This window comes from Aegilops tauschii, chromosome 7 (assembly GCF_002575655.3).
Source record: "Aegilops tauschii subsp. strangulata cultivar AL8/78 chromosome 7, Aet v6.0, whole genome shotgun sequence".
Classification (NCBI taxonomy): domain Eukaryota; kingdom Viridiplantae; phylum Streptophyta; class Magnoliopsida; order Poales; family Poaceae; genus Aegilops; species Aegilops tauschii.
Window position 1 is genome coordinate 570550483 of NC_053041.3, and position 26575 is coordinate 570577057.

At 53.2% G+C, this 26575-nt stretch overlaps 1 protein-coding gene across 1 annotated transcript; it reads left to right on the top strand.

The window, feature by feature from the left end:
* Positions 1 to 2540: 2540 nt before the first annotated feature.
* Positions 2541 to 3392, top strand: LOC141027418 (uncharacterized). Its single transcript, XM_073504447.1, has one exon. It carries the CDS (start codon positions 2541 to 2543, stop codon positions 3390 to 3392), a length of 852 nt encoding a protein of 283 aa, XP_073360548.1.
* The last annotated feature ends 23183 nt before the right edge of the window (positions 3393 to 26575 follow it).

A 26575-nucleotide genomic window follows, 5' to 3' on the forward strand; every position in this document is an offset into this window, starting at 1 on the left:
CGGCGTTACGGCAGGAGGACAGACCGTGGCGAGAGGGGGAAGGTTGGAATCGGAGTCAGAGTCATCGTCGCCCCCATCGGAAGATAGGGCCCAAAATTTGTTGCTAGAGCCAGATCCAAAGGCGAGAGGACGAGGAGGGGAGCCATGGGACGGAAGAGGGGGAACATCGAGAGGGGAGGTCGGCGCCGGAGATGGAGGGGAAGCGTGGGGGAGGGAAGAGGCAAGGACGGACCGCAGTTGCCGGAAGGAGCAGGGCGATGGGGAGGAGGAGGAGGAGGAGGAGCGCAGGAGGGGGGAGGAGGGAGAGAGGAGAGCCATGTGCTTGTAGCTAGGGAGTTGTTAGTGGCCGGTGTGTGGCCGTGGCCTCTCCTCTCTGTTTTTGCGCAAACGCCGTGGCGAAACAGTGGCGGACAAATTGCTCGCCAATTTTTTGGTGTGCCAACGGCGCCCATGATTTGGCGGGGCGGACCTGGGCAGGAACCGAACAGCCCCTGAACGGCCTCTCCTTGGATATACGAGTGAAGTGACGTGCACATAAAGCAGAGTTATTCAGCTAGCAAAAGAGATAAATATAGATCACTGTCAGTGTCAGGCTACGCAACTGAATTCTGTTCCTTCGCCGTCCTGGTCCATGCAGCTGACTTGTAAATGGATTCGCCGGTAATGGTGGGATCAGAGAGAGGCTTCACCCCGCCGCCGAGCAGCTGTACCTCGAGGTGGTCCGAATGAGGAGGAAGAAAAAAAATACACCCTCCATCCTATAATATAAAAAGCGTTTTTTTTACACCAGTGGAAGATGCGGATCGACAAAGTGTGGGCTGGCCATCATGTAATATTAATCCGTGACAAATTACATCCATAAGCGTAGCATTATCGCTCTGAAAATACCTCCCAGGCTGAAGTCGGTGCATCTTAGCACGTAAACCATTGCTAGAGCAGGAAATCAAGTTCTCCTTTTCGGTTTTCAAGTGTGTGTGAGTGGGGGCATGTCAACTAATCATGTACTATTAGCCATGCAAACGTTCACCAGGGCACAACACCACTTTGTTGGATCTCATATGTCCGTTCCTGTAGCACCTTTGTGCATCCTGATATCTTCCATTCTGAATTGTCGGACTAACAAGTACACGGGAGAATGAATAAAGCAACAAACAAAAGAATAATATCCTACGCATCCCGGTGATGTAGCGACAACTTATCTGCCTCACATATATATTATTTGACTGAACTGAGTGCATGACAACACTTGGTGGTTGTGTATGTATACATATCCAAACTCGCAGTAAAGTAGCTATAGTACTTGTCAATATGGAGGGAGGGGAGAAAGTACTCTAACAGGAGGATCCATGTGTGAAGAATAGACCTAGAGCAGTTGAAGAGAAAAATGGGTAGAATAAATATGAGAGAAGGTGAGGCTGGGAGTTGGTGATCTACGTTTCGCAGTACCAGAAAATACAACGCAAACCATACATTCGCGTTGAAGGTGACCAGCTCTTTTTGTATACCGGAGCTCTTTTTGTATACCGGAGCTAGCATATGCAGCGCTTGACACTGTTACACCTCAAGAAAGCTTTTGGCACTGTTTGACGGGACTCAGGGGCGTACCTACCTTGAGGTGAGTGGGGGCCTAGGCCCCACTCAAATTCTGAATTCCAATAACACCTCGTTCGGATGTAGACATTGGGCCTCTGAATTTGATATTGGCATTGGTTAGGCCTGAATGCCATTGTTCAGATGGTTTTGGTATTCAGATTTGGAAACGGACCAAGATATTGGCCCATCCGCGGCAACACACGCGCCTCCACTTCTTCAATTCAGAGCCTCACCGCTCGGTTTTCCTTGGTATTCGGTAGCGCGCGAGCCCCCCGCCCCACTTACCGCTTCGTCCCGCTCGAGGAAAAGAAATAGGCGCTGGATGTTGGAATTAACCATGCTGCCTAGTCTGTGTCCGGCTCGGACCGAATAGATATTGTATTGGCTAGCTTAGCTAATATAAGTACCCAGGTATACCCCTTGTAATCAACTTGAACCGAACGCAGATCAAAGTAATAGAGAATCAGGAGCGACACGCTCCTGTAGCCATAAACTGTTGTGCCCTCGTGTTCACGTGTGTGTGTGCGCGTGTTTCCGTCAAGTTCAGGCATCGATCAATCAAGCCAGCGGCCGGGTTGTTACGTATGTACGTGTTGGCACTACGTGAGAATCCATCCACCTGCTTGTCTACTTGCTTGTTGTGTTCTAGCGTGTTTACGCTCGATCGGCCGGAAAGCAATCGGCCGCAGTAGCTCGTACGTGCGTCTCGCCCAAGAGTACACGGCGATCGCAGCTAGCGTCGAGGTCGGGCCTGTGCCAACAATTGATATCTACAGCTTTGGTGTATTGGCGTGATTCTCGGAAAGCAGTCGAAGGATCATGTCGAACACAGGCAAGGAGATCGTGACGGCGGCAGCGGGAGCACCGATGCCGATGGTGGGGGATCACAATTCCACCGTCTGGATCGAGAGGACTACGCACTATGAGCGATGAACATGGAGGTCGCGATGGAGGGAGCTGAGTTCTCGGAAGCCGTGGACCCCGGCGGTGCCGAGTACGCGAAGGGCGCGGCGAAGTACCGGAAGGATCATCAGGCGTTAACGGCGATCTACTCCGCCATGTCGAAGGATGTGCTGCAACACTTCGATGGAAAGAACTCGGCAAAGGAGGCATGGGAGACCATCAAGATCCTGCACCAGGGTCATGACCGTGTCAAGGAAGCACACCTTCAGTCCCTGATGAGAAGCTATGAGTGCCTGAAGATGGATGAAAGTGAGACGGTCGATCAGTTTGCCTCCCGTCTCAAGTGCCTCGTCAATGACATACGCAGCTATGGTTCAACCCTTGAAGAAGTTGCGATCGTCCGACGACTTTTGCGTGCCGCGCCGGCACGCTATATCCAGATCGTCACATCGATCGAACAATGTCTCGACCTGAAAACTCTCACGGTTGAGGATCTCATCGGAAGGTTCAAGGCCCATGATGAGAGAATCCGTCTCAGCTTGAGCGACTCGGAGGAGAGTGAGCACCTCATACTGACAAAGACGCAATGGATCGCACTATTGAAAGAAAAGCAAGGCGGATCCACGAGCAGCGGCAAGAAGAAGGGGAAGGGGAAGCAGCGCTCGGCGAGAAAGAACTTCGCCGACTCGGACGACGAGGCTGCACCTGAACCACCGAGGAGGAAGTTTGACATAAAAAAAGTAAGGTGTTATAAGTGTGGCCTCCTCGGTCACTTCAAGACTGACTGCGAGGAAACACCGAAGCAACAGGCGCTCATGGCCGAGGAAGGAGACGACGAGGATATGATGCTGATGTGCGAGCTAGTGGACGAAGAGGATCCAGATGATCATGATTAGATGGAGACAGGTCCGGTGAATGCATTCGTGTTGGTGGAACCAGGCGATGTTGGGGCGCCAGAAGACCATGACACGAGGCGTGATAATGTGGTCATGCCAGTAAAATCAGGCGAAGTGGTGGCGCCAGAAGACCAGGACACAGGGCGTGACGGTATGGTTGCGCTAGAACTAGGCGAAGTCATGGCGCCAGAAGACCATGAAGCAAGGCGTGACGGTGTGATCACGCTAGACCCAGGCGATGTCGTGGCGCCAGAAGACCAAGAAACGATGTGTGATGGTGTGATCGCGCTGGAAGACGGCGAAGACGTGTCGCCAGAAGAACACGTCGCAATGCGTGACAGTGTGATCGCACTAGAAACAGGCGAAGATGTGCAGCCAGAAGTCCACGACGATTCCAATGTGGCAGTGCCAGAAAATCCCGGGACAAGCCGAGTTGCAGTCGGACCAGATGAGCGTGACGTGTGCATGATGTTAGAGAATGCAGACATCGGAAGTCACTGCGGTTCCGACGTGGCAAGTCTTGATGCAGGGGAAGCCTCACGAACTGCACCGAGCTATGCGCTGTCCAACTCACGTGAGCAGACGAGTGATGTGAGCATCAAAGGCTGCAGCAGTGGCTCTCCTGGACGGCGGCATGCAGCAGCAGGCGACGTGCTCGAAAGCACATACGGCACGCCAGGCAGCTCTCAGCCTGCACGCTTCGTTCCGCAAGGACTACCAGAACAGGCCAGCCCATCATGTGGCTCACGAGGCCTGGACCAAGGCGCCTCCCCAAGAGGCCATACGGAAGATGGGAACGGCTCAAAACATGGTAACAGGCAGCAGGGATTCAGCCCAGGAAAAAGCAGGCTTAAAGGCCTAGGAAGAGAAGAAAAATCGCCAGAAAATAGAACTTTGGCAAGTTCAGAAGCAAGTGTGTCTTCTCCAATAGGACAAGAACGACGTGTGTTTGGCATCTCTTCAGAAAAAGCGCTTCAAATAAATTCGGTGAAGATGAAGACTAAGGCCAACTCCACCGCGCAACCCCAAACAGACGTCCGTTTTGTCCGGAAATCGTCCGCTTGGGGTGGGAATAGGGTGACCGATGTCCGTGTCGGACCGACGCAGTGTCGAGGCGCCCACCGCGGCTGCCCCATCCCAAAAATGCGTCCGGCTTTGTCCGGCCTAGGCATTTCATCAAACACTGCACGAGCACTGCCGCAGCTCGCCAGCCCACCCCCGCGCGAGCTCGCCGGGGCTGCCGAGGCGCACGCTCCGGCCGTCCCTCGCCCTCGCCGCAGCCTGTGCGCACCCGCCGTCGCCCGCGCGCTCGCGCCGCAGCTCGCCCGGCCGCCGCGAGCTCGGCCCCGCCCCGCAGCAGCACCCGCCCGCGCTCGCCGCCGGCCGCGTGCACTCCACGCCCGCCCGCGCCCGCAGCAGCGCCCGCCGCGGCGCCGCGCGCCCGCCCGCCCCGCAGCAGCTCCAGCCGCGCCCGCCACGCCGCGCCGCGCGCCCGCATGCTCGCCACGCCGCCGGTTGCGCCGAGGAGCACCTGCATGCCGCGGCGGTGCATGTAGTAGGCGGAGGTGGCGTGCACCGGCATGTGTGGTGTGTGGAGCAGGAGAGAGAGGAGAAAAGGTGGAGAGAGAGGATGGTGGGCCATGGGAGATAATAAAAGAGTGGATGACAAGTGGGTCAGGCCTCACATGCAGAGGACACGGCCCGGACGAGGAGGACACAAGAATCGTCCGCTCGTGTCCGTTTTTGACCCAAAGCCAGCCCAACTTTGCTCCCGGGATGGGGCGAAGCGGACACAAAACAGACGTTTTTTTAGGATGGGGTCGCGCGCTGGGCCGCCTGGTATGTCCGTTTTACCTCAAACGGACACACCCGGACAGGATAGGGTCGCGCGGTGGAGTTGGCCTAAAGGGCAACGATGTTTGCACATCAAGGAACCGGAAAATTTTGTAGACGCAAAGACAGAAGAGTGTTGGTGTCATGCTATGGATGAAGAGTTGTGGTCGATCCAAGACAACTAAGTATGGGAGCTGGTGGATCTTCCCAACGGACATAATGCCATAGATCTCAAGTGGGTGTACAAAGTCAAGAAGGATGCCGAAGGGACCTTGGTGAAGCATAAAGCAAGGCTCATGGCTAAAGCAAACGTGCAAGAGCAAAGTGTGAACTTCGAAGAAGTGTTCGGTCCAGTTACAAAGATGGACTCGGTGAGACTACTTATAGCTCTCGCGGCTCAAGAATCTCGGAGGTTACATCACATGGATGTGAACTCCGCGATTTTGACTGGAGAGTTAGAAGAAGAATTGTATGTCAAGCAACCACCGAAGTACATCAAAGAAGGAGAGGAACACAAGGTATTGAAGCTACACAAGCCGTTGTACGGGCTACGACAAGCTCCTAGGGCATGGAATATCAAGCTTGACAGTACATTGATTTCTCTTGAATTTGAGAAAGCCCCACTGGAGCATACGATGTATAAGCGAGGTAAAGGAAATGATCGTCTCTTAGTGGGCATCTATGTGGATGATCTGTTGATAACTGGAGCAGACGAAGAGGTGATTGCAAACTTCAAGCTACAAATGGAGGAGCTATTCAGGATGACTGATCTAGGGCTCTTTAGTTACTACCTTAGGATCGAGGTACAACAAAAGCCGGAGGGGATCACAATATGCCAGGAGGCATATGCAAAGAAGGTACTTGAAAGCTGTGGCATGAAAGATTGCAATCCAAGTCATGTTCCGATGAAGCCTCGTCTTATACTAAGCAAGACAGGTGAAGCACCCGCGGTTGATGCAACGGAGTATAGAAGTGTGGTCCGAAAGTTGAGGTATCTCACGAATACAAGACCGGACTTGGCCTATTCCGTTGGCATAGTGAGTCGCTTTATGGAAGCACCCACGACGGAGCATTGGGAAGCGGTGGAAAATATACTCAGGTACATCAAAGGGACATCAAACTTCGGTTGTGTCTATTTGAGAGAGAAGAAGGAGATGATGGAGCTACTTGGCTATAGTGATAGCCACATGGCAGTAGATGTGGACGACCGTAAAAGTACCTCGGGCGTGGCATATTTTTTGAGAGAAAGCATGGTGAGTTGGCCATCACAAAAGCAGGAAGTGGTTGCATTATCATCCCGTGAAACAGAGTATATTGCAGTTGCAACCGCGGTGTGTCGAGGCATGTGCCAAGGAAGACTACTCGGTGACCTCACAGGTAAGGAACGAGTGGTGCTCAAAGTTGACGACAAGTCTACAATCTCTCTATGGAAGAATCCAGTGTGTCATCATGAAAGATGGAAGCACATCGATACGAGGTATCGGTACCTAAGGGAGTGCATGGAAGAAAGCAAGATTGGCGTGAACTACATTTGCACCGATGATCAGCTTGCTGATATCCTAACCAGACCTTTGGGACGACAGAAGTTCGTGAAGATGCGGCGAAGGATCGGCTTCCAAGCTGTGAAGTGAGGACATCGTGTTTAGAGGGGTGATTGTTGGAATTAACCACGCTGCCTAGTCTGTGTCCCGCTCGGACCAGAGCACATCACCGAATATGTATTGTATAGGCTAGCTTAGCTAATATAAATACCCAGGTATACCCCTTGTAATCAACTTGAACCGAACTCAGATCAAAGTAATAGAGAATCAGGAGCGACACGCTCCTGTAGCCATAAACTGTTGTGCCCTCCTCGTGTTCACGTGTGTGTGTGCGCGTGTTTCCGTCAAGTTCAGGCATCGATCAATCAAGCCAGCGTCCGGGTTGTTACGTATGTACGTGTTGGTACTACGTGAGAATCCATCCACTTGCTTGTCTACTTGCTTGTTGTGTTCTAGCGTGTTTATGCTCGATCGGCCGGAAAGCAATCGGCCGCAGTAGCTCGTACGTGCGTCTCGCCCAAGAGTACACGGCGATCGCAGCGTCGAGGTCGGGCCTGTGCCAACACTGGAGAGGAGAAGCGGCGCGACTCAGGAGACGGCGGCGCAGGCGACTGCCTTCTCCCTCCTCCTCCTCTAATCCCTCGTCCTCCTCTCTTCTCCCCAACGAAGGTCGATCCATACCAAGTCTTCTTCTTGCCCGCCATGGAGAGCGCCCCCCTGTCCCTTGTCTTCCCCGTCATGGCGACCGAGGTCCGAGGAGGTCCCAATCGGCAGCGGTGGCGGCTGCCTCTTGACTGCCATGGTGAGCGCCCCCTTGCCCTCCCTACAAGCGCCTAAATCCCCCATGGCAGCCGGCCCTCCCCTTGTTCAGAACCTTATCCCTAAAATTTCCCTCTAATCCCAAATTTGGTGGGTGTATGGATCCCCATCAGCAACCCGATTCAAGGTACGTATCTTCACTTGTCATGTAGATTTGGATTAGTAGTGCAATTTTCACCTGAGGTAAATTGATATGTTGTACAAATGATGGATGCCTAATTACTTAATTATTGTGCAATTGCATACTGTCAGATCAAGTAGATTGGTTTCTTATATAACTGAAAAGAACAACAGGAAAAAGAGGAAAACTATTATCTTGACGGAACTCTACTTTGAATCGGTTCTTTTTGGGATTATCTTGAGGAAGGATTGGCTGTTGATGTTGAATGAGAAGAACAGTGCTTGATTGGTACCTTCTGGATATTATGTATGCTGGTTTTTTTTAGGGAATATTATGTATGCTGGTTGGCTGCAATGTAACCATTAAGAGCATGTGGTTCTAATGATAGTTAAAAACATGTATCTTTTGGATATTATGTATCGTGTCTTTATGATGGTTAAAACATGTATTTTGAGCTTGCTGTCGTCAACTAGATATAACTTGTTGCTACATGTCTGACACTCACTTTTATTGATGTCAAATGCCGCTGTTTTGTGATGCTCTTGTACAAGTGATGCTGCTATATATAAGTAGTGTTGTTGTTATATGATGTTGTTGTACACGTGTTGTTGCCGGTACGTATGTAAGTTTTGTTACATGTATATGTGTTGCCACTGTTTATTTTATTTTATTTCGATATATACAATCATTCAAAAATATATTCATTTTCTGTATAAAATTTAGTTTCAATTAATAGAACAATGTACAATGTAGATCCAGTAACAAATGACCAATTCCAACGCAACTTATGACCATCCAAACAAGCCATGGAATTGAACCACCCTCTCCGAATGCCAAGTGCCAATTACTTGACATCCAAACAGCAGAATTCACATTCAATATCAATATCAATGTCCTGTGTGATTTGGCATTGCCCCAATTCAATGCCAAGCCTCCCAATGTCTACATCCAAACGGAGTGTAAGGTTTGCTTGGACTTTCTGAAAATATGCTAAAATTCTTTGAATTTTCCAGAGAACATGCCCTCACTCAAAATACTTTCTAGGTCGGACTACCTGCTTGACCTTTTGAAGCATATAGGGTTTCCCGCCAAATATAGAGCTTGGAATGCCTCGCTCCTTTCCGGCGCATCTTCTAGAATTGTGCTCAATGGAGTCCCTGGAGTGGCCATCAGGAATGTGGGGGGTGGGGGGGGGGGGGGGGGGGGGTGGGGGGTGGGAGGGTTCTCCGGCAGAGAGATCCACTCTATCCTTTACTATTCAGCCTTGCCATTGACACTATTTAGCACAACCTTGACCTTGCCACGGGTAGATTGCCCTAGTTACATTGAACAAGCTGTGCAGTACCGAACCTCACTTTATGCGGATGATGCAATGATTTTTGTGGCACCTATTAAAATGGAGATCCGATATCTCATTTACTATCCAGCCTTGCCATCGACCCTATTGAGCACATCCATGAACATGCCACTTAGTAGGGGAGATTGCACCAGTTACATGTGCGAGGTATGCAGTAGAAAACCTTACTTTATGCGGATGATGCAGCGATTTTTGTGGCAACTATTAAAGAGGACATCTGCACACTTTCCAACATCTTGAGGCAGTTTGGCAATGTGACCGGCCTTGTTACCAACTTCAGCAAGAATCAAGTAGCACCCATTCGGTACCATAGCGCGCATCAACCTTCAACACATTTCCATTGATCTCCCTTTAATAATCACTACCTTCCGAGTGAAGTACCTCAGCTTGCCACTCACCATCAGAAAATTGAAGTGGGTTCATTGTTAGTATCTTGAGGATAAGGCCGTCGTGAAGCTTAAATATGCTTGACTTAGGATAAATCAAGAACATCAATTATTTTATAACAGAGGGAGTGCCTAGGATCTAGGCTGGGCTCATAGACCAACACTGGTCTTTTTTATTTTTTGCGGGGTTAAAAGGGATTCATTGCTTAGTTGATTACAAGTTCGTTCCTACAAAGCATAGGAACTTCTGCAGGTCCAGAGCGCAACCATACTGTAGTATGACCCTCGACACGGCCAAATGCAGCTAGGTAGTGACTAACAACATCCTGACTCCTACTTACATGAGCAATGGTTACATCCCTTTCACCAAAGAAACTCTTAACATCATTGACTATCATCACAAGCGGCGATGTATTTATAGAAGGTGTTTTGATTAATTTGACTGCCTCCATGCAGTCCATTTCAATGTCCACCGGCAGGGTAGATCATTGAAGAGCAATGTTCAGACCCTCCTGGCAGGCAAGAAGCTCGGCTTGAAGTGCCCCAGAGCAGTGCATGATGGAACGGCATGCAGAGAAGATGATGCTACCCTCGCTATCTCGGAGAATCATTCCCGCTCTGTCAGTGCGGAACGACACCTATGGGATCACAAGAATCCCTACTACGGTTGCCGGGGCGCGGGGTTGCGAGGATAGCAGGTCTAGTAGGCAGCACAAGGATCGTTTAACCAGGTTCGGGCCGCGAGGATGCGTAAAACCCTAGTCCTACTTTGGTGGGTGTATTTCAGAGAGTTCTTGAGCTCTCGAACTAGCTGTGGTCAGCGCGTGGTTCGAAAGAGCCGAATCCTTCTCCAGTATGCCTTGGGCCTCTTTTATAGGCGGAAGGGGCTGCCACAGTGGCACACAGGAGGTGGAAAGGCGTACAGTGCCCTGAGCTTATCGCTCGTATTACAGGACAAGACGCATTTAATGTGTAGCTTAGGTGTCCCTTTGCTTTATTGGAGACGGGGGCGAGGCCCGTCCCGTCCGTCGCAGCTCCTCCTCGCTTTGACACGCGCCCTGGCCAGCGATGCGTGCGGCGCCATGTAGGCAGGCAGGCAGCTCAGGTGGCGCGGTGGTGGAGCCTTCACGATGATCTGCATGCCGCCATGCAGGCGCTCGATGAGTTGGCCTGGGAGCTGCATGTTGCCACGCAGGTGCCCGCCCAGCTGGTTGGGCTGGCAGCTGCATGTTGAACGGCGGTGGAAGCCTGGTTGGCGTGGACCTGGCGGTGGCCTTGCTGGCGTCCTTGGCGGGGGCCTCGCCGGGTGGCCCGGCAAGGGTCTTGCCGGGTGGCCCAGCAAGGGTCTTGCCGTGGTGTGCTGTCATCCCCGGCAAGGGCCTTGCCGGGGGTCTGGTGGCCTTCCTCGGCAAGGATCTTGCCGAGGATCGTCGTCTTCTAGTCCTCATCTGATCTTGAATATGTCTTCACAAAGATCTGCATGCCACCACAGAGGTGCCTTCCCGAGCCCTGGCCCCACGTGGATGATGGCGTTGGGGACCGTGGGCTCAAGGGTGGCTCGCTTCTGTTGGTGTGGGGCGAGCTGCCCCGGCAAGGGTCTTGCAGTGGGAACCTGCTTCATCCCTCTGCTCCTTGTGGTCTTGGCCTTAGCGTTGCTTTGATTGTCTTGGGCTTCGGTCTTACCTTGGCTTACCTCCCCTGCTCTGCTTGGTGCGACCGCAGGCGCGGCTCCGACTGCCCGTGCACATGTAAAGGGGTACAAAAGTGCGCCCCTCGTTCTGTACACCGACAGGAGCCCCCGGGCCTGGGCCACACATAAGCGCGACACGTTGTTGGGCGAGGCCCAAAACAGTGCGCAGGCAGGCGGGGCGGTTTTTACCGCGGTAAGACTTTTCGCGCGCGCGGCGCTTCCCACGATCCGCGCGTGTGGCGCGGCGTGGAGGGGTGTGCGTGACGTGGGCGGCATGCGTGGGGTGGTTTCCGCATGCATGCGTCATATCGTAGTAAAGAGGCGGCTCGCGCCTTTCCCATAAAAAGAGGGAGGTGTGGAGGCGCGGCTCATTTACCGCGCGGGGCCAGGTCGCAGTCTTCAAGGCGTCCACTCCCCATAATCACGGGGTGGGGAGAGGTCGCCTCACCCGTCCCCTCGATTCTGCACATTCGCCACATAATGAAAAAGGGATGCTTGCCGGGTTTTTCGTTCGTGGGTAAATCCCGCGACAAGGAGCGAATCCTTGTTATTGTTTAAGATAAAAGTTTTTCGCCCGGCAACAGGCCTTGCCGTCCCCCACTCCACTCGACCGTTCTAGCGCTCTTGGCGAAGGCAGGGATGAAATGGGCTTTAGGCTCCTCATTCTACCTTCTTGCCGCCGCGGCTACAACAAAATCCGGACCCAGGAGATAATCCCTAGGTATAGGAAAAAGGGGAGCACGACAGCCTAGAGATAAAAACGAGGTTTCACATGCCCCAGTTCTGCTCCGAAATGCATGACAGAGGATAAAAGGCTTATCTAGATCTGCAGCCCCCCGGCAATCTCATCTTGTCGTGGTTGGATCCTTGTGCCTGCAGCCCCCGGCAACTCTGGTTTGCCGGGATCGGGACGCCGGTCCGTTTTCTTTCTTCCAAGTAGCTCAGCAGAAGTGCTCATGTGCCCTGCGAACCTAAAGAAGACAGAAGAGAAACAGATAGACGCGCACACGACTTCTAAGCTAGGGGTTAGTCGCTGCTGAGCACTATCAACCCTAACCAAGGAAGAGACTCGACCTAGCATGCATGCTATAACTTAGGGCGCCAGCGCTTCATTTATTTATGCTCAGGGTCTGCGCCTGGCTTTGTAAAAACGGTCACATGCCTTGCCGACAAAGCTTGTACAAAAGGTGGCTTGCCAGGAGGCCCGGCAAGCCGCGCCTTATGGGTAAAACTTGCGAAGATGCTCGACGTTCCAGGAGTTGCTCACTGGGATGGCATCTTCGGTCTCTAGGCGGACTGCGCCGGGCCTGGTGACTCGTATTACCCGATAAGGGCCTTCCCACTTCGGCGTCAACTTGTTGGTATTCTTGGCCGACTGAACGCGCCGAAGAACAAGGTCGCCTTCCTCAAAGCTTCGGGCATGAACCTTCCGACTATGGTAGAGGCGCAAGGCTTGCTGGTAGCGCACTACTCTCACAGCCGCCCGAAGACGATCTTCCTCAAGGAGCATCGCGTCATCTTGGCGCAACTGCTCTTGCTCAAGCTCATCATAAGCGAGCACTCAAGGTGACCCGTATATGAGTTCCGTGGGGAGAACTGCTTCTGCCCCGTAGACCAGGGCAAAAGGTGTCTGGCCGATGGCTCGATTTGGCGTCGTCCTGATCGACTAAAGAACCACCGGCAATTCATCAATCCAGCGCCTTCCGCTCTTGCGCAGCTTGTCAAAAGTCTTTGTCCTTAGGTCTCGCAACACTTCAGCATTCGCCCTCTCCGCTTGGCTGTTGCTCCGTCGGTGTGCCACGGAAACAAAATAGACCTTGCTGCCGAGGTCCTGAATTTATTGCATGAAGGTGTGGCTCGTGAACTGTGTGCCGTTGTCGGTGATGACTCTGCTTGGCACACCAAAACGGCAGACTAGTCCTTTGAAAAACTTGACAGGTGACTGAGCAGTCACCTTTCTCACTGCTTCCACCTCCGGCCACTTTGTGAACTTGTCGATTGCAACGTACAAGTACTCAAAGCCCCCGACAGCGCGGGGGAAAGGGCCCAGTATGTCGAGCCCCCAGACCGAGAATGGCCAGGAGAGAGGGATTGTTTGAAGGGCTTGAGCTGGTTGATGAAGCTTCTTTGAATGGAACTGACACGCTTCACACTTGGTTATTAGTGTCGTCGCATCCTGGAGGGTGGTGGGCCAGAAGAAACCTTGCCGGAACGCCTTCCCGGCAAGGGCCCTCGACCCTATGTGGGAGCCACATATGCCTCCATGTATCTCTGCCAACAGCTCGAGTCCTTCCTCCCGGGGGATGCACTTCAATTTCACACCGTTTGGCCTTCTCATGTACAGGACGTCATCGACGAACTGGTACAGGGCGGACCGACGGGCTACTCTTCCCGCCTCTTCCTGCTCCTCAGGAAGCTCCCCTGTTTGGAGGAATCAGAAGGTATGCTGCGCCCACGCCGGAGCCTGGGGCTCGACGGCAAGGACCAAAGGCATTTCTTCTTCCATGGGAGTGGCTGTCTCTACGGCTAGGGCTTGACGCCTTGCCGGAGGCTGCTGCTCTTGGGCAGGCTCAGCGTCCGCGGCAGCACCCTTGCCGACAGCCCCAGGGGGCTCGGTAGGAAAGTACTTGCCGGGACCTGACTTCCTCCGCTTGTTCTGCCCTGTTGATGGCTCGACAGATGGTTGAGTTAACCGGAGCAAAAAGGTACCTAGTTCCACAGGTAGCTTGAATGCAGCACGCTTTGACAGGTAATCGGCGATGTCGTTCTCCATTCGAGGGACGTGCTCCGCTTGGATACCGTCAAAGCGTTCCTCCAGCTTCCTCACCTCATCTACGTAAGCTTCCATCAATGGGCTCTAATAATCCTTGTTGACCTGTCTGACAACGAGCTGTGAGTCGCCCCTGACGATGAGCTTCTTAACCCCGAGGTCTGAAGCGATCCTGAGATCGGCAAGCAATCCCTCGTACTCAGCAGTGTTGTTGGTGGACATCTCCCTGGGGAAGTGCATCTGGATCACGTACTTGAGGTGCTCTCCGGTGGGCGCGACGAGTAGCACACCGGGACCGGCGCCTTGCAACAAGAAAGCCCCATCAAACTACATGATCCAGTCGCGGTCTGCTTCCTTGCCGGGGAGAGTGGTCTCTTGGATTTCTTCGTCAGGCATTGAGGTCCATTCTGCAATGAACTCCGCCAAGACTCTGCTCTGGATTGTCTAGGTACTTTCAAACTTTAAACCAAAGCTTGACAACTCCAAGGCCCATTCCACAATCATTCCAGTTGCATCCGGGTTATGCAGTATTCGTTGCAATGGGAGGCGGGTGACGATAGTGATCTCGTGGGCTTGGAAGTAATGACTCAGCTTCCTCGAGGCCATGAGGAGGCCGAAGAGCAATTTCTGCACACCGAAATACCTCGACCTAGCCCCCTGCAAGAGGGAGCTGACAAAGTAAACCGGGTGCTGCATCATCTTCTTCTTCTGCACCACCTCACTCGACTGCGCGGGCACTGCCTTGGTGGCATCAGACTCCACCGGGGGCCGTGCCTTGCCGGCACCAGGCCCTGCCGGGGGAGTCTTTGACTTGCCATCCGCTGGTTCTGCCACCGTCATTGCCTCCTCTTCAACCTCCCTCTGTGCCACCAGTGCGGCGCTGACCACTTGATTCGTCGCCGCCAAATATAGCAGCAACGGCTCTTGTGGTTTAGGCGCAACCATTATTGGCGTGGAGGAAAGGTATTTCTTCAGATCCTGCAATGCTGCCTCGGCTTCTGGGGTCCACTCCATTGGGCCCGCCTTCTTCAAGATTTTGAAGAAAGGAAGGGCGCGCTCGGCGGACTTGGAGATGAATCGTCTCATGGCGGCAACGCAGCCGGTGAGCCGACGCACATCCTTGATCCGCTTGGGCGCCTCAATCTGTTCAATAGCCTTGATCTTGTCTGGGTTTGCCTCGATCCCGCTCTGCGACACGAAGAACCCGAGAAGCTTGTCGGATGGAACGCCGAAGACACACTTCTCAGGGTTCAGCTTGAGGTTGATCTTGCGCAGGTTGGCAAATGTCTCTTCCAGATCTTGCACAAGAGTTGGCCCATCCTTGGTTTTGACCACTATGTCATCCATGTATGCCTCCATATTTCTATGGAGCTGAGGCTCAAAACCAATTTGGACTGCTCTTGCGAACATCGAGCCAGCACTCTTCAACCCGAAAGGCATCCGTAAAAAGCAATACGTACCACATGGGGTGATGAATGTTGTCTTCTCTTCATCCTCTCTTGTCATGAAGATCTGGTGGTAGCCTGAGTAGGCGTCGAGGAATGATAACAAATCACACCCGGCTGTGGAGTCAACAATCTGGTCGATGCGCGGCAACGGGAAGGGGTCCTTAGGACAAGCCTTATTGATATTTGTGTAATCAATACACAGCCTCCACTTCCCATTCGCCTTGCGCACCACTACCGGATTGGCCAACCACGTCGGGTGGAGCACTCCTCTCACCAACCCTGCCGCTTCCAACTTCTTGATCTCCTCTGTGATGAACTCCTGCCTCTCCAGAGCCTGCTTTCTGACCTTCTGCTTGACGGGCCGCGCATGGGGGCAGACAGCTAGGTGGTGCTCAATCACCTCCCTGGGAACACCGGGGATGTCGGATGCTTGCCACGCAAACACGTCGACATTCGCCCGCAGGAAGGTGACGAGCGCGCCTTCCTATTTGCTGTCAAGGGTGGAGCCTATGGTGAAGGCCCCTCCCGTGCCATCCTCCCTAGCGGATACCTTCTTGGTCTGCGGCGGCTCGGCTCTGGATCTCTTGCTCTTGTCGGTAGAGCTCTCTGGCACATCCTCGACGGTAGCACAACACTCCATGGAGGTGTGCTTGCCGGAGTGGGTGCGAGAGGTCTTGCCGGGCTTCTTCCTCCCTCCCGGGGCTTCAGCAGCAGGAGCAGGCGCCTTGGCGGCAGCTGCTGAAACTGCCTCCCGGTAGAGCTGATCGGCGCAAATCAGCGCGTCCTTTTTGTCGGAGGGGACGGAGATGACGGTCAACGGCCCGGGCATCTTTAGCATGTTGTAGGCATAGTGTGACGCCGCCATGAACTTGGCTAGTGCCGGGCGGCCGAGGATCCCGTTGTAGGGCAAGGGGATCTCGGCCACGTCGAAGACGATCCTCTCCGTCCTGTGGTTCAACTCTCCTCCAAATGTCACGGGCAGTGTGACCTTTCCCTTCGGCTGGCTCCTCCCCGGATTGACCCGTTGAAACATGCCCGTTTCTTCGAGGTCTCCATCAGGGATTTGCAACCTTTTGATTACGGCAGGCGAGATCAGGTTCAGGCCGGCCCCGCCGTCAACTAACATCTTGCTTACCCTGAGGTTGTGTACTGTTGGTGAGACCAACAATGGCAAACACCCGACCGCGGTAGTGCGGTCAGGGTGGTCCTCGGTGTCAAAGATGAGGGGCATGCTAGACCACTTCAGCGGTTTCTAAGCGTCGAACGACGGCTCCGCTGCTGTAATCTCACGCGCCCACTGCTTGAGCTGGCGGTGAGAGGTATGCAGCGAGGCGCCGCCATCGACGCACATGGCCTCTGTAGCCTTCTGGAACCCTTGCTCACCAGACTCGTCGTGATCATCGTCTTCTTGCTTCTTGCCGCGGCCCCGGGCAGGCCTCTCTTGCTGGTTGTCCTTGCCGCGGCGGCCTTCTTGGCCGCCACGCTTCTTGCCGGATCCCTCGGCACCATCCAGGTCCTTCTCCTTGTCCCGCCTCTCGTACTCGGCTTTTTGCTTCTCAGCAAGCAGCTCGACTTGTCGGCAGTTCTGGAGGTCGTGGCCCTTGGTGCGGTGGATCTTGCAATATTGCTTGCCGAAGCTCCCTGGCTTGTCGGTAGCCGCCAAGGCCCGACAGGCGGCGCACCCGGCAATCTCCTTGCCGGAGGCGTCTGCCTTGACCTTCTTAGCAGCGCCGGTGTCATCAGATCCTTCAACGGCAAGCACGGCCTTGCCTTTGCGTTTCCTGTTGCGACGCCGGCCCTTCTTCGTCGGGGTAGCGGCGTCCTCATCGGTAGAGTCGGTTTCCGCGCCGGCGTCTTCGCCGGGGTACTTCCTCCCCTCTTCAGCCCGGGCGCACCTATCGGCCAGAACGTAGAGCTCGGCCACATCCTTAACCTTGGTCATTGCCAGCTCCTCGCGCATCTTGCGATTGCGCACATTCTGGTGGAACGCGCTAATCACAGCGGCGGGATGAACGTCGGGGATGTTGTACTGCACCCGGCTGAATCTCTGGATGTACTTGTGCAGGGTCTCCCCTTCCTTCTAGGGAATGATATGCAGATCACTGGCCTGGCCATGAGCTTGGTGGCCTCCTGTGAAGGCGCCAACGAACTCATGCCATAGGTCCGACCAAGAAGAAATGGAATCCGCCGGCAAGTGCATCAACCAGGACATAACATTGGGCTTCAGCGCCAGCGGGAAATAGTTGGCGAGCACCTTGTCGTCGCGAGCTCCAGCAGCCTACATCGCGATGGTGTAGATGCTGAGGAACTCGGACGGATGGGTCTTGCCAGTGTACTTCTCGCCGACGTCGGGCTTGAACGTGCGGTGGGACGGCTACTAGAACTGCCGCAGCTCACGGGTGAAGGCCGGGCAGCCCACCTCGTAAGGTAGGCCGCCGGAGCCCCCCGGTGCTGGGTGGTCCATAGTGGGTCCCACTCGTTTGTCCGACTGGTGGTGTGTATCGCGCCGGCGCGCGATGGTGGTTCGAGCGTCTTCGTGAGCTTGTTCTCGAAGAACTTGGCGCTGGTCGCGGTGGGTCCGCGGGTCGGACGACGCTATAGAGATGTTATCGCAAGCGTCGTCACGACGGGCAGACGCCCGCGGCGGCTGGCGAGGAAGAGGAGAGTGCACCGTGGCCGCAGCTCCCCCGGTCCTCCCAGCGCCAGCACGTGGTGGCTCGGTGGAGCGCCGACCCGAGGCGCCCGCTTGTCGTGGTTCGTCTTTGTTGGCGACGGCGGCGAGGCTCCGGATGGTGGCCCTCCACTCGTCGAGCTTCTCTGCAGCAGGAGGGAAGTCGAGGAGCAGTTGCGCGCGCGCCAAAGCTTCTGCTGGCGTGGGTGGCGGTGGCAGCTGCGTGGATCGTGGCGCGCTTCGACTTCTAACTATGTTAGAAGGAGCTCCGTTACGACCTAGCGGCTGCGTGCCATTTTCGCCAGCGCTTCGACGGGCATGCTGATCCCCTTCATCCCGCGGATGACGCACAGGGCTCTTCCCACGGTGGTGCCCAGAGTCACCAGCGTGGTGATGCTGCTCAGCGCGCACACCATGGGAAGAGCGCGCAGTGGTCGCCGGCGTGTGCGTCTTGGAGGTCGCTGCGCCGCCCGAAGGCGGCACAACGACACCCATGGAGGGCCCCACGCCGCCTGCAGGGGGACCAGCTCCGTCTTTGGATCTGGCAACGTGCGGCCGGTCACCTGGGGCGCGAACGACGCCGCTCGCCAGGCTCTGACTGCCAGGGCGATGCTGGTGCTCGCGAACCGCGGCCCGGGTCCTGTCCTTGACCGGTCCATTGCTCGTGCGCACCAGCACGGGCTTCGGCTTCCAACGAGCCGATCGCCGTGGCCGTCTTCTTCTTGGGAGCCATGGCGATGAAGAACTGCTAGGCTAACTACTAGACCAGATTCTCACAATTGCTCCCCCTACCTGGCGCGCCAAAGATGTCGGTGCGGAACGACACCTATGGGATCACAAGAATCCCTACTACGGTTGCCGGGGCGCGGGGTTGCGAGGAGAGCAGGGCTAGTAGGCAGCACAAGGATCGTTTACCCAGATTCGGGCCGCGAGGATGCGTAAAACCCTAGTCCTGCTTTGGTGGGTGTATTTCAGAGAGTTCTTGAGCTCTCGAACTAGCTGTGGTCAGTGCGTGGTTCGAAAGAGCCGAATCCTTCTCCAGTATGCCATGGGCCTCCTTTTATAGCGAAAGGGGCTACCACAGTGGCACACAGAAGGTGGAAAGGCGTACAATGCCCTAAGCTTATCGCTCGAATTACAGGACAAGGCACATTTAATGCGTAGCTTAGGTGTCCCTTTGCTTTATTGGGGACGTGGGCGAGGCCCGTCCCGTCCGTCGCCGCTCCTCCTCGCTTTGACACGCGCCCTGGCCAGCGATGCGTGCGGCGCCATGTAGGCAGGCAGGCAGCTGAGGTGGCGCGGTGATGGAGCCTTCACGAAGATCTGCATGCCGCCACGCAGGCGCTCGATGAGTTGGCCTGGGAGCTGCATGTTGCCACGCAGGTGCCCCCCCCAGCTGGTTGGGCTGGCAGCTGCATGTTGAACGGCGGTAAGCTTGATTGGCGTCGACCTGGCGGTGGCCCTGCTGGCGTCCTTGGTGAGGGCCTCGCCGGGTTGCCCGGCAAGGGTCTTGCCATGGCGTGCTGTCGTCCCTGGCAAGGGCCTTGCCGGGGGTCTGGTGGCCTTCCTCGGCAAGGATCTTGCCGAGGATCGTCGTCTTCTAATCTTCATCTGATCTTGAATATGTCTTCACAAAGATCTGCATGCCACCACAGAGGTGCCTTCCCGAGCCCTGGCCCCACGTGGATGATGGCGTTGGGGACCGTGGGCTCAAGGGTGGCTCGCTTCTGTTGGTGTGGGGCGAGCTGCCCCGGCAAGGGTCTTGCCGGGGCTGCTGAGGCTGCCCCGGCAAGGGTCCTGCCAGGGGAACCTGCTTCGTCCCTCTGCTCTTCGTGGTCTTAGCCTTGGCGTTGCTTTGATTGTTTTGGGCTTCGGTCTTACCTTGGCTTACCTCTCCTGCTCTGCTTGGTGCGACCGCGGGCGCGGCTCCGACTGCCCGTGCACATGTAAAGGGGTACAAAAGTGCGCCCCTCTTTCTGTACACCGACACGCTTCCGCTTCTCCAGTGGCTTGAATATACGAACCATCAACGCCGAGCTTTACTCGGCCAACAGGAGGAGGATCCCAACACACTGTAGGAGGTGGCGATGCTGGGGTATGTGTTGTGGACGACTTGCACCCAACATGCAACATTACAATCTTCCCTTTTATCACGTCACCAGCAGGAAATTGTTGTATGCATCGGAGAGATTCCTCATAGCTGACGAGAAAGCGTAGAGGTGTTTCAACAGGGGGAGGCGGTTTATTATGGACAACCTCATTCCAGACATGCCAACTTCTCCATAGCACCATGAGCACACGCCTGCGCTCATCATCTTGTAGCTCGTGCAGCAGATCAAAGAGCCACTCAGGTCCTGTGTGCCCTGATGTCCGGAAGCTGCCATCGCTCCGCCATGGCCTGCCATAGGGCCACAACCCTTGGACACCTACAAAAAGTGTGGAACGTGTCCTCCGATTTCATCACACACGGCGGGCAAAGATCAGATGGCTCAGTATTGCGTGTATGCTTGTTCACCCGAGTAGCAAGAGAATTCGAGGCCAAACGCCATGCAAATAACACTGGTCTTTCTTGCGCACTTTTTGCATACATCATGAATGCACACATACATATCCACGAAAGAAAAACGATATTCCTGGTCGGATCCATCCGCCTCCCAGATCTACAGTGAAACAACGTCGAATCGAAACAGAAATAACTTATTATCAATGCAGCAGCCGACATTTGCTCTGCAAATCAGTTATCCAAAGTAGTAGCTGCTTGCTATAACCATCAGTCAACACTTGTTGACATGTATCATTTATGATGCTAGACTACTAAAATGAATCAAATATTACAAACAAATATTAGGACAATGTATGTTTGAAAACTCTAAAAGAGTATAATAATGGACGCCGATATCCACCACACGTGTGGTATATTAGACATGCGCCCATACACCGTGTGTGGCGTGAGCTGTAGGCAGCCCACATGGGTTGTGTGTGGACGGACATTAGAATTGCCCACACGTGTGGGCGCAGCTACTTCGTGCCACACGCCCAACAAATACTACTCATCTCCACCCCCCACGTGTGGCACGAAGCAAAAAGGCCCACACGTCCTGGCGCAGCGACGTTAGGTACCCGCGGGATAACGATTTAGTTGCCATCCTGGATGGCATATGTAGTTATCCGGGATGGCAAGTGTAGTTGTAAAAGTATGGCAACTCTATCTGTTTTGGTTAACTATAGTTGCCATGTCTAATTTATGATAGTTGCTGCGTGTAATCAAACCGTAGTTGCCGTGTGTGATTAACTACTTGCCACATATGGTCAAACAGTAGTTGCCATGTGTGTTTACATAGTTGCCACGTGTGGTCCAACCATAGTTGCCATGTATGGTTAATCACAGTTGCCATGTGTGTTTATCTGGTTGCCACGTACGCGCAATTGCAGTTGCCCTCTAGCAAAGGATCACAGTTGTCATGTGTGTTTATCTGGTTGCTATGTTCGCGTAACTGCAGTTGCCATCCACAACGTAGGAGTGTCGTGTGGGCGAAAAGCAGTTCGCCCACACGCGCATGGACTAGGTGGTGGCTGTGTGGGCAGAAACTAGTTCGCCCACACAGCGCAGCTGGCAAACAGCGTGGTGCGGGGCATGTGGGCAAACTCTCCAACGCCCATACACCAGCCCCGTCCTATGTTGCGTGCACATTCTGCCTCAAAATGTGTCAAGATTCATGCAAACTGCACTGGACAATGATTTACGTGTGTGAGCGAGTTGCAAAACTGCCACACGTGTGGGCGTTAGTATTTCCGATAATAATTGATTGGAAGCTGACGAAATGAATGACTCGGTCGCTATTCTGATCCTGCAAACTTCTGCGGATCAAAGCCAAACTGCTCAACATTATTCCAAGGATGGATATATCTCCCTCGCTCTACAAGATCACGAACATGGAGTAGACCTATAGACTAGACCGTGCCCTTTTGGTCTTGGCAATAATGCCCGATAGACTCCGCAATAATTCATGACCTTTCAAGGTCATGAATTATTGCGGAGTCTATACACTATGCAGTAATTGTCTTTATTACATAAAATGTAAAAGTTTCCTAGAGTTGGTCAACTGTACAGTAATGCATTCTGGTTCAGCCATCGCAGACATTTTGATTAACTCTGGTCCTTGCCATTCTCCCAGTATATTGTGGGAAAGAAGATCGATGCATTTTGCGGTGGAGGGGAGCAGACGGACTCCTGGCCCATGTCTTTCCCAAAACAGCAAGGACATGCCAGATTTAGCTAAGTTCAACCCAGAGAATATGCAAGCAGTTGTGAACATGGGTACACCCTTGCCGGTGGTATGGCGGAGCCTGCCTAATCTTCTGCGCGCGGGTGGAACGATGGAGCCTGCCTAATCTTCTACGGGATGGAAATTTTCCGTATGTGACATGCAATACCGTGATGTGCTGACAAATCTGAGAAGAAATGATTAACTCAAATGAACAAGGTAACTTCTGGTGGAAAAAAAGCTACTTGAGAAACAAAGTAGAATGTGTACAATACATTCTCCGATGGAAAAGATAATTAGTCATTGTTTAAACAAGCCACTGGCTACAGGCGTCCATCATCTTCAATATCAGCCGTACTTGGAGCAAAATATATTCAAGCAGCTGTTCATCTTCTCCAGTTGCAAGAACTCAATACGAAGTAAGGTGCAAGTCCATATTTTCTAGTTTGAGCAACCTGTTAATTAAAAGAACCATTTGAATAACCTACAAATTTGGGAGTCCCTTCTAGGCATGTGTGTACTGAGATCCAAAAAGATATATGTGAAGTTTGCAACCCAATATTCTATGGGGGATGATAGGCGCCGGTCGACCGGCTCAAATTTGGGCAGGTCACCGCGCAACCGCTCGATACGGGCGTCCATAACAGCCCGATTAAGCTGTATGTTCCTCCTTCCTCCCACTAGCTCCACCCGCAGCACCTGCTTGCTCGTCACCCCCCACCCCCTCCTGCTTGCCACTCCCGTCGCGACGCTCGCCGTCGTGAAACGCAACAAAAAAATCCATTGACCCAGTAGCAGCATTTTCTTTGCCTTCCCCGGTGCATCCATGGTAGTAGCAAAAACTAACAACACATGTATCAAATCATGGATAAAATAAGAGACAATGGTTGCAACAAAAACACACAGTCGTGGGTCTCGGCACATCATGAAAATGGATGTAACAATTGACAACGCCGATAGTAGCAAAACTCAAAACGGTAGTAGCAAAAAAATTGTATACTGCTTCTACCAAGCAAAAACATGGTAGCAAATTTTTTAATTGGTTCCAGCAAAAACCGAAGATGTTGGTAGCAAAATTGGTACACTGGTTCTACAAACAAAAACATGGTAGCAAATTTTTGGGTTGGTTCCAGCAAAAACCAAACATGCTGGTAGCAAATTGGTACACTGGTCCTAGCAAAACACAAGCGTGGTAGCAAAACATTTGACTGGTTCCAACAAAAGAAGAACACGATGGCAGAAGAATTAGGGGCTGCTTCGAGCAAAAAAGAACTTGGTCCGATCTTGAGCACTTGCCCGCTGTTGCCCTGAACGCCGGTCGCCGCGGCTCTCCAACACTTGCCGCCACCATCTCCAGCACCGGTGGGTGCTGGTGGCAGTGCTTGTCGCCGTCGTTTCCAATCTTGTGCCCACCGTCCCAGCACAGCGTAGCGTCGTTCCCAGCACCAGGCGGCGCCGGTCCCAGCTCCGGCAGCGACGCCCGATTGCCCCCGCCCTTGACGGCTTGCAGGACCATGGAGTTTTGAAACAAAAAAAATCCATGGAGCACGGTCTGGCTTGTTGGCATGAAGGCAGGGGAGGAAGGACATGGGAGGTGGGAGAGAGGAGTTTGCAGCGACGTGCAGTGACAATGGCGGCCTGGCCCGATCTATCGCGAGGGGAGGTGAGGAATGAGAGGATAAGAGCGAGGATTGGGGAACGAAGGAGGCGAAGTCTTCAGATCGTAACAGATAATGCTGTGTGTGTGGCCCACCGCCCACGGGGCATGTGTTTAGCGTAGGGTGCTGCAAGACACACGGCGCGCGCACGCGACCGGCCGAACGCTCGGCCGGTCATCCGGATACAAGCGTTTCCCATATTCTATATATACATAACAGCCTGTCCGGTCATTTGGAAATCGGAAATGTTAACGCCCACACGTGTGGGCGTTAGCCATCTCAACCACACGCCTCCATCGCCGTCCAGCAGTATCTGCACGAATCTTGACACGTTTTGACTGATTTTGTGTGCCACGTAGGACAAGGCGTGTGTGTTGTGTGACATAGTTCGCCCACACACCGGTTGCCTCCCCGCGGTCAGTGGTTGCCACTCGGGGGCGTGCGGTGGAACTTCTCTGCGCCCGCACGCCACGCCCGACCGTGGTTGCCGTCAAACACGTCGCGCACTTCGCCCCCTCCCCTCACGGTTCCATTTACTCCTCCCCTCAGTTACTCGCACAACCCACCCCGCAGTTCAGTCGATTGGAGGAGAAGGCGAGAGGAGAAGGCGACGGCGGAGGCGGAAGAGTCGACGGCATTCGCGGCCGTCGATGGGACTCGCTGGACCGGAGCGTCTTCGCCGGAGCGCCTACAGATTGAAGGAATGCTCCTCCCACGCTCAAAATCCTTGCCTGCATTTCTCCCCTCCCCTCCGTGGTCGATGCTTCGTTCGAGATTCATCGAGATTCAGGCGGGTTCGCGATGCGCCGGCGTTCCCGCCGGCGGCGGAGTCTTGTGGTTGCCGTTTTCGGTGGCATTGAGCAGTTTCGTCGCCGCCACGGTGGCGGTCACGCCGGTGTGGTTCGGCCTGTCCGGAGCCACATCCTGGTTGTGCCTTGGGATAGGGCCGTCGTTTTTCTGTCCGATATTTGCGCATTGCTTCGAAATGCTATTTGCGATCAGTGCAGGGAGAATTTTGGTGATGAATTTCAAGTTATGATAGTTGCCATTGAACCCTAGATCTAGGTAGTTGTTTTTCAAAGTGCAGTATGAATGCAAACATGGTAGTTTGAGTAACTATCTGCACCATATGGCAACTAATTTCCTGATTGATTGTGATAGTTGCCAAAAATATGTTTTCCATGTGGCAACTAATTTCGTGCACATGCTACGGCTGCTGCCACGCTGTAGGCATGGTAAAGTGTAGTAAATAGGTAGTCATTGCAGTTTCAGCAACTATGTGCACTGGATGGCAACTAATTTCCACATCAACTGTGTCAGTTGCCACATATATGCTTTCCATGTAGCAAGTATTTCTGTGAACACACTATGGCTGTTGCCACGTTGTAGGCAGGATAATATGGCAAATTCACTGTACTACAGACCGAAATTTGTGTTTTGCCACGCTGACTTGTGGCAAATGACATGATAGTGTGGCATGGCAAAGTATAGTAACTAGGTTGTCATGTCAGTTTCAGCAACTATGTGCACTGGATGGCAACTAATTTCCACATCAACTGTGTCAGTTGCCATATATATGCTTTCCATGTGCTAAGTATTTCTGTGAACACAGCATGGCTGTTGCCATGTTGTAGGCAGGATAATGTGGCAAATTCACTGTACTGTAGACCCAGTTTCGTGTTTTGCCACGCTGACTTGTGATATCTGAACATATTTGGCCGTATTAAATGACAACTCATTTTTAATATGAGGTCAGTGTGTGCATTGCAATTTCAGGTTGTTCAGTAGATGTTTTTTAGCGCTTTTTTGAATTTTGTGTTGCATTTTAACATGGCAATTTCAACCTAGCACATTTTGCCTTTGAACACATGGCAACTCATTTTTGTATGAGGACAGGGTGTGAGCTGCCACATTTTATGTTTGTGCAGGGGATGATTTGTGCCTTTCTTTCGTACTATCTTGTGCTAACATGGCAACTTCAGCATTTTGTTTCAAGTGCCTTATGATCTGTACATTTTTCAAATGAAGCCAATGTGTTTTGTTGCCACATTTATTGTTGGACAATCATAGGGGGTGTGGGTGTTCTTACGATATTGCCTAAACTTTTTGCCACTTTCATTTGAGCCCATGTGGCAAGTACATTCTGTTAGGTGGCAACTACTTACTTCATACTTTCATTTTCACCCTGGCATTTTGCTTTGTTCTTACCTCAGCAGAATGGCTCGTGGCGATCATCAAGACGATGATGATGATTTCATGGAGTTACCGCGGCAGAATCGCGCAACTAGACGGACAACAGACGGCGATGAGGTAACTGTCCACCACCACCCCCCAGCCCCCTTCCCCCATATGTTTTGAATGTCATGTTGAGTTTGCAATCGTCTGATAGGGTCTAAACCTTCATGATAGTGAAACATGGCAACAAATGATCATTTCGCTGTTTTGCAGAAGAAGAAACGTAATCGCAATAGGGCTTCACAGGAACGCCTGACTATATTGACCGAGAGATTCACCGACGATCTGAACGGAGTTGCTGCTGAGTTGGGGATGTAGGCTCTGATGGATGTTCGGTGCAAGAATCTAGTGAACCCAGTATGCGACTGGCTCGGTGAGATTTACGAGCC

What these genes read in the sequence shown, in the direction of transcription:
- LOC141027418 (XM_073504447.1), top strand. Translation starts at nt 2,541, where the DNA reads ATGGAGGGAGCTGAGTTCTCGGAAGCCGTGGACCCCGGCGGTGCCGAG.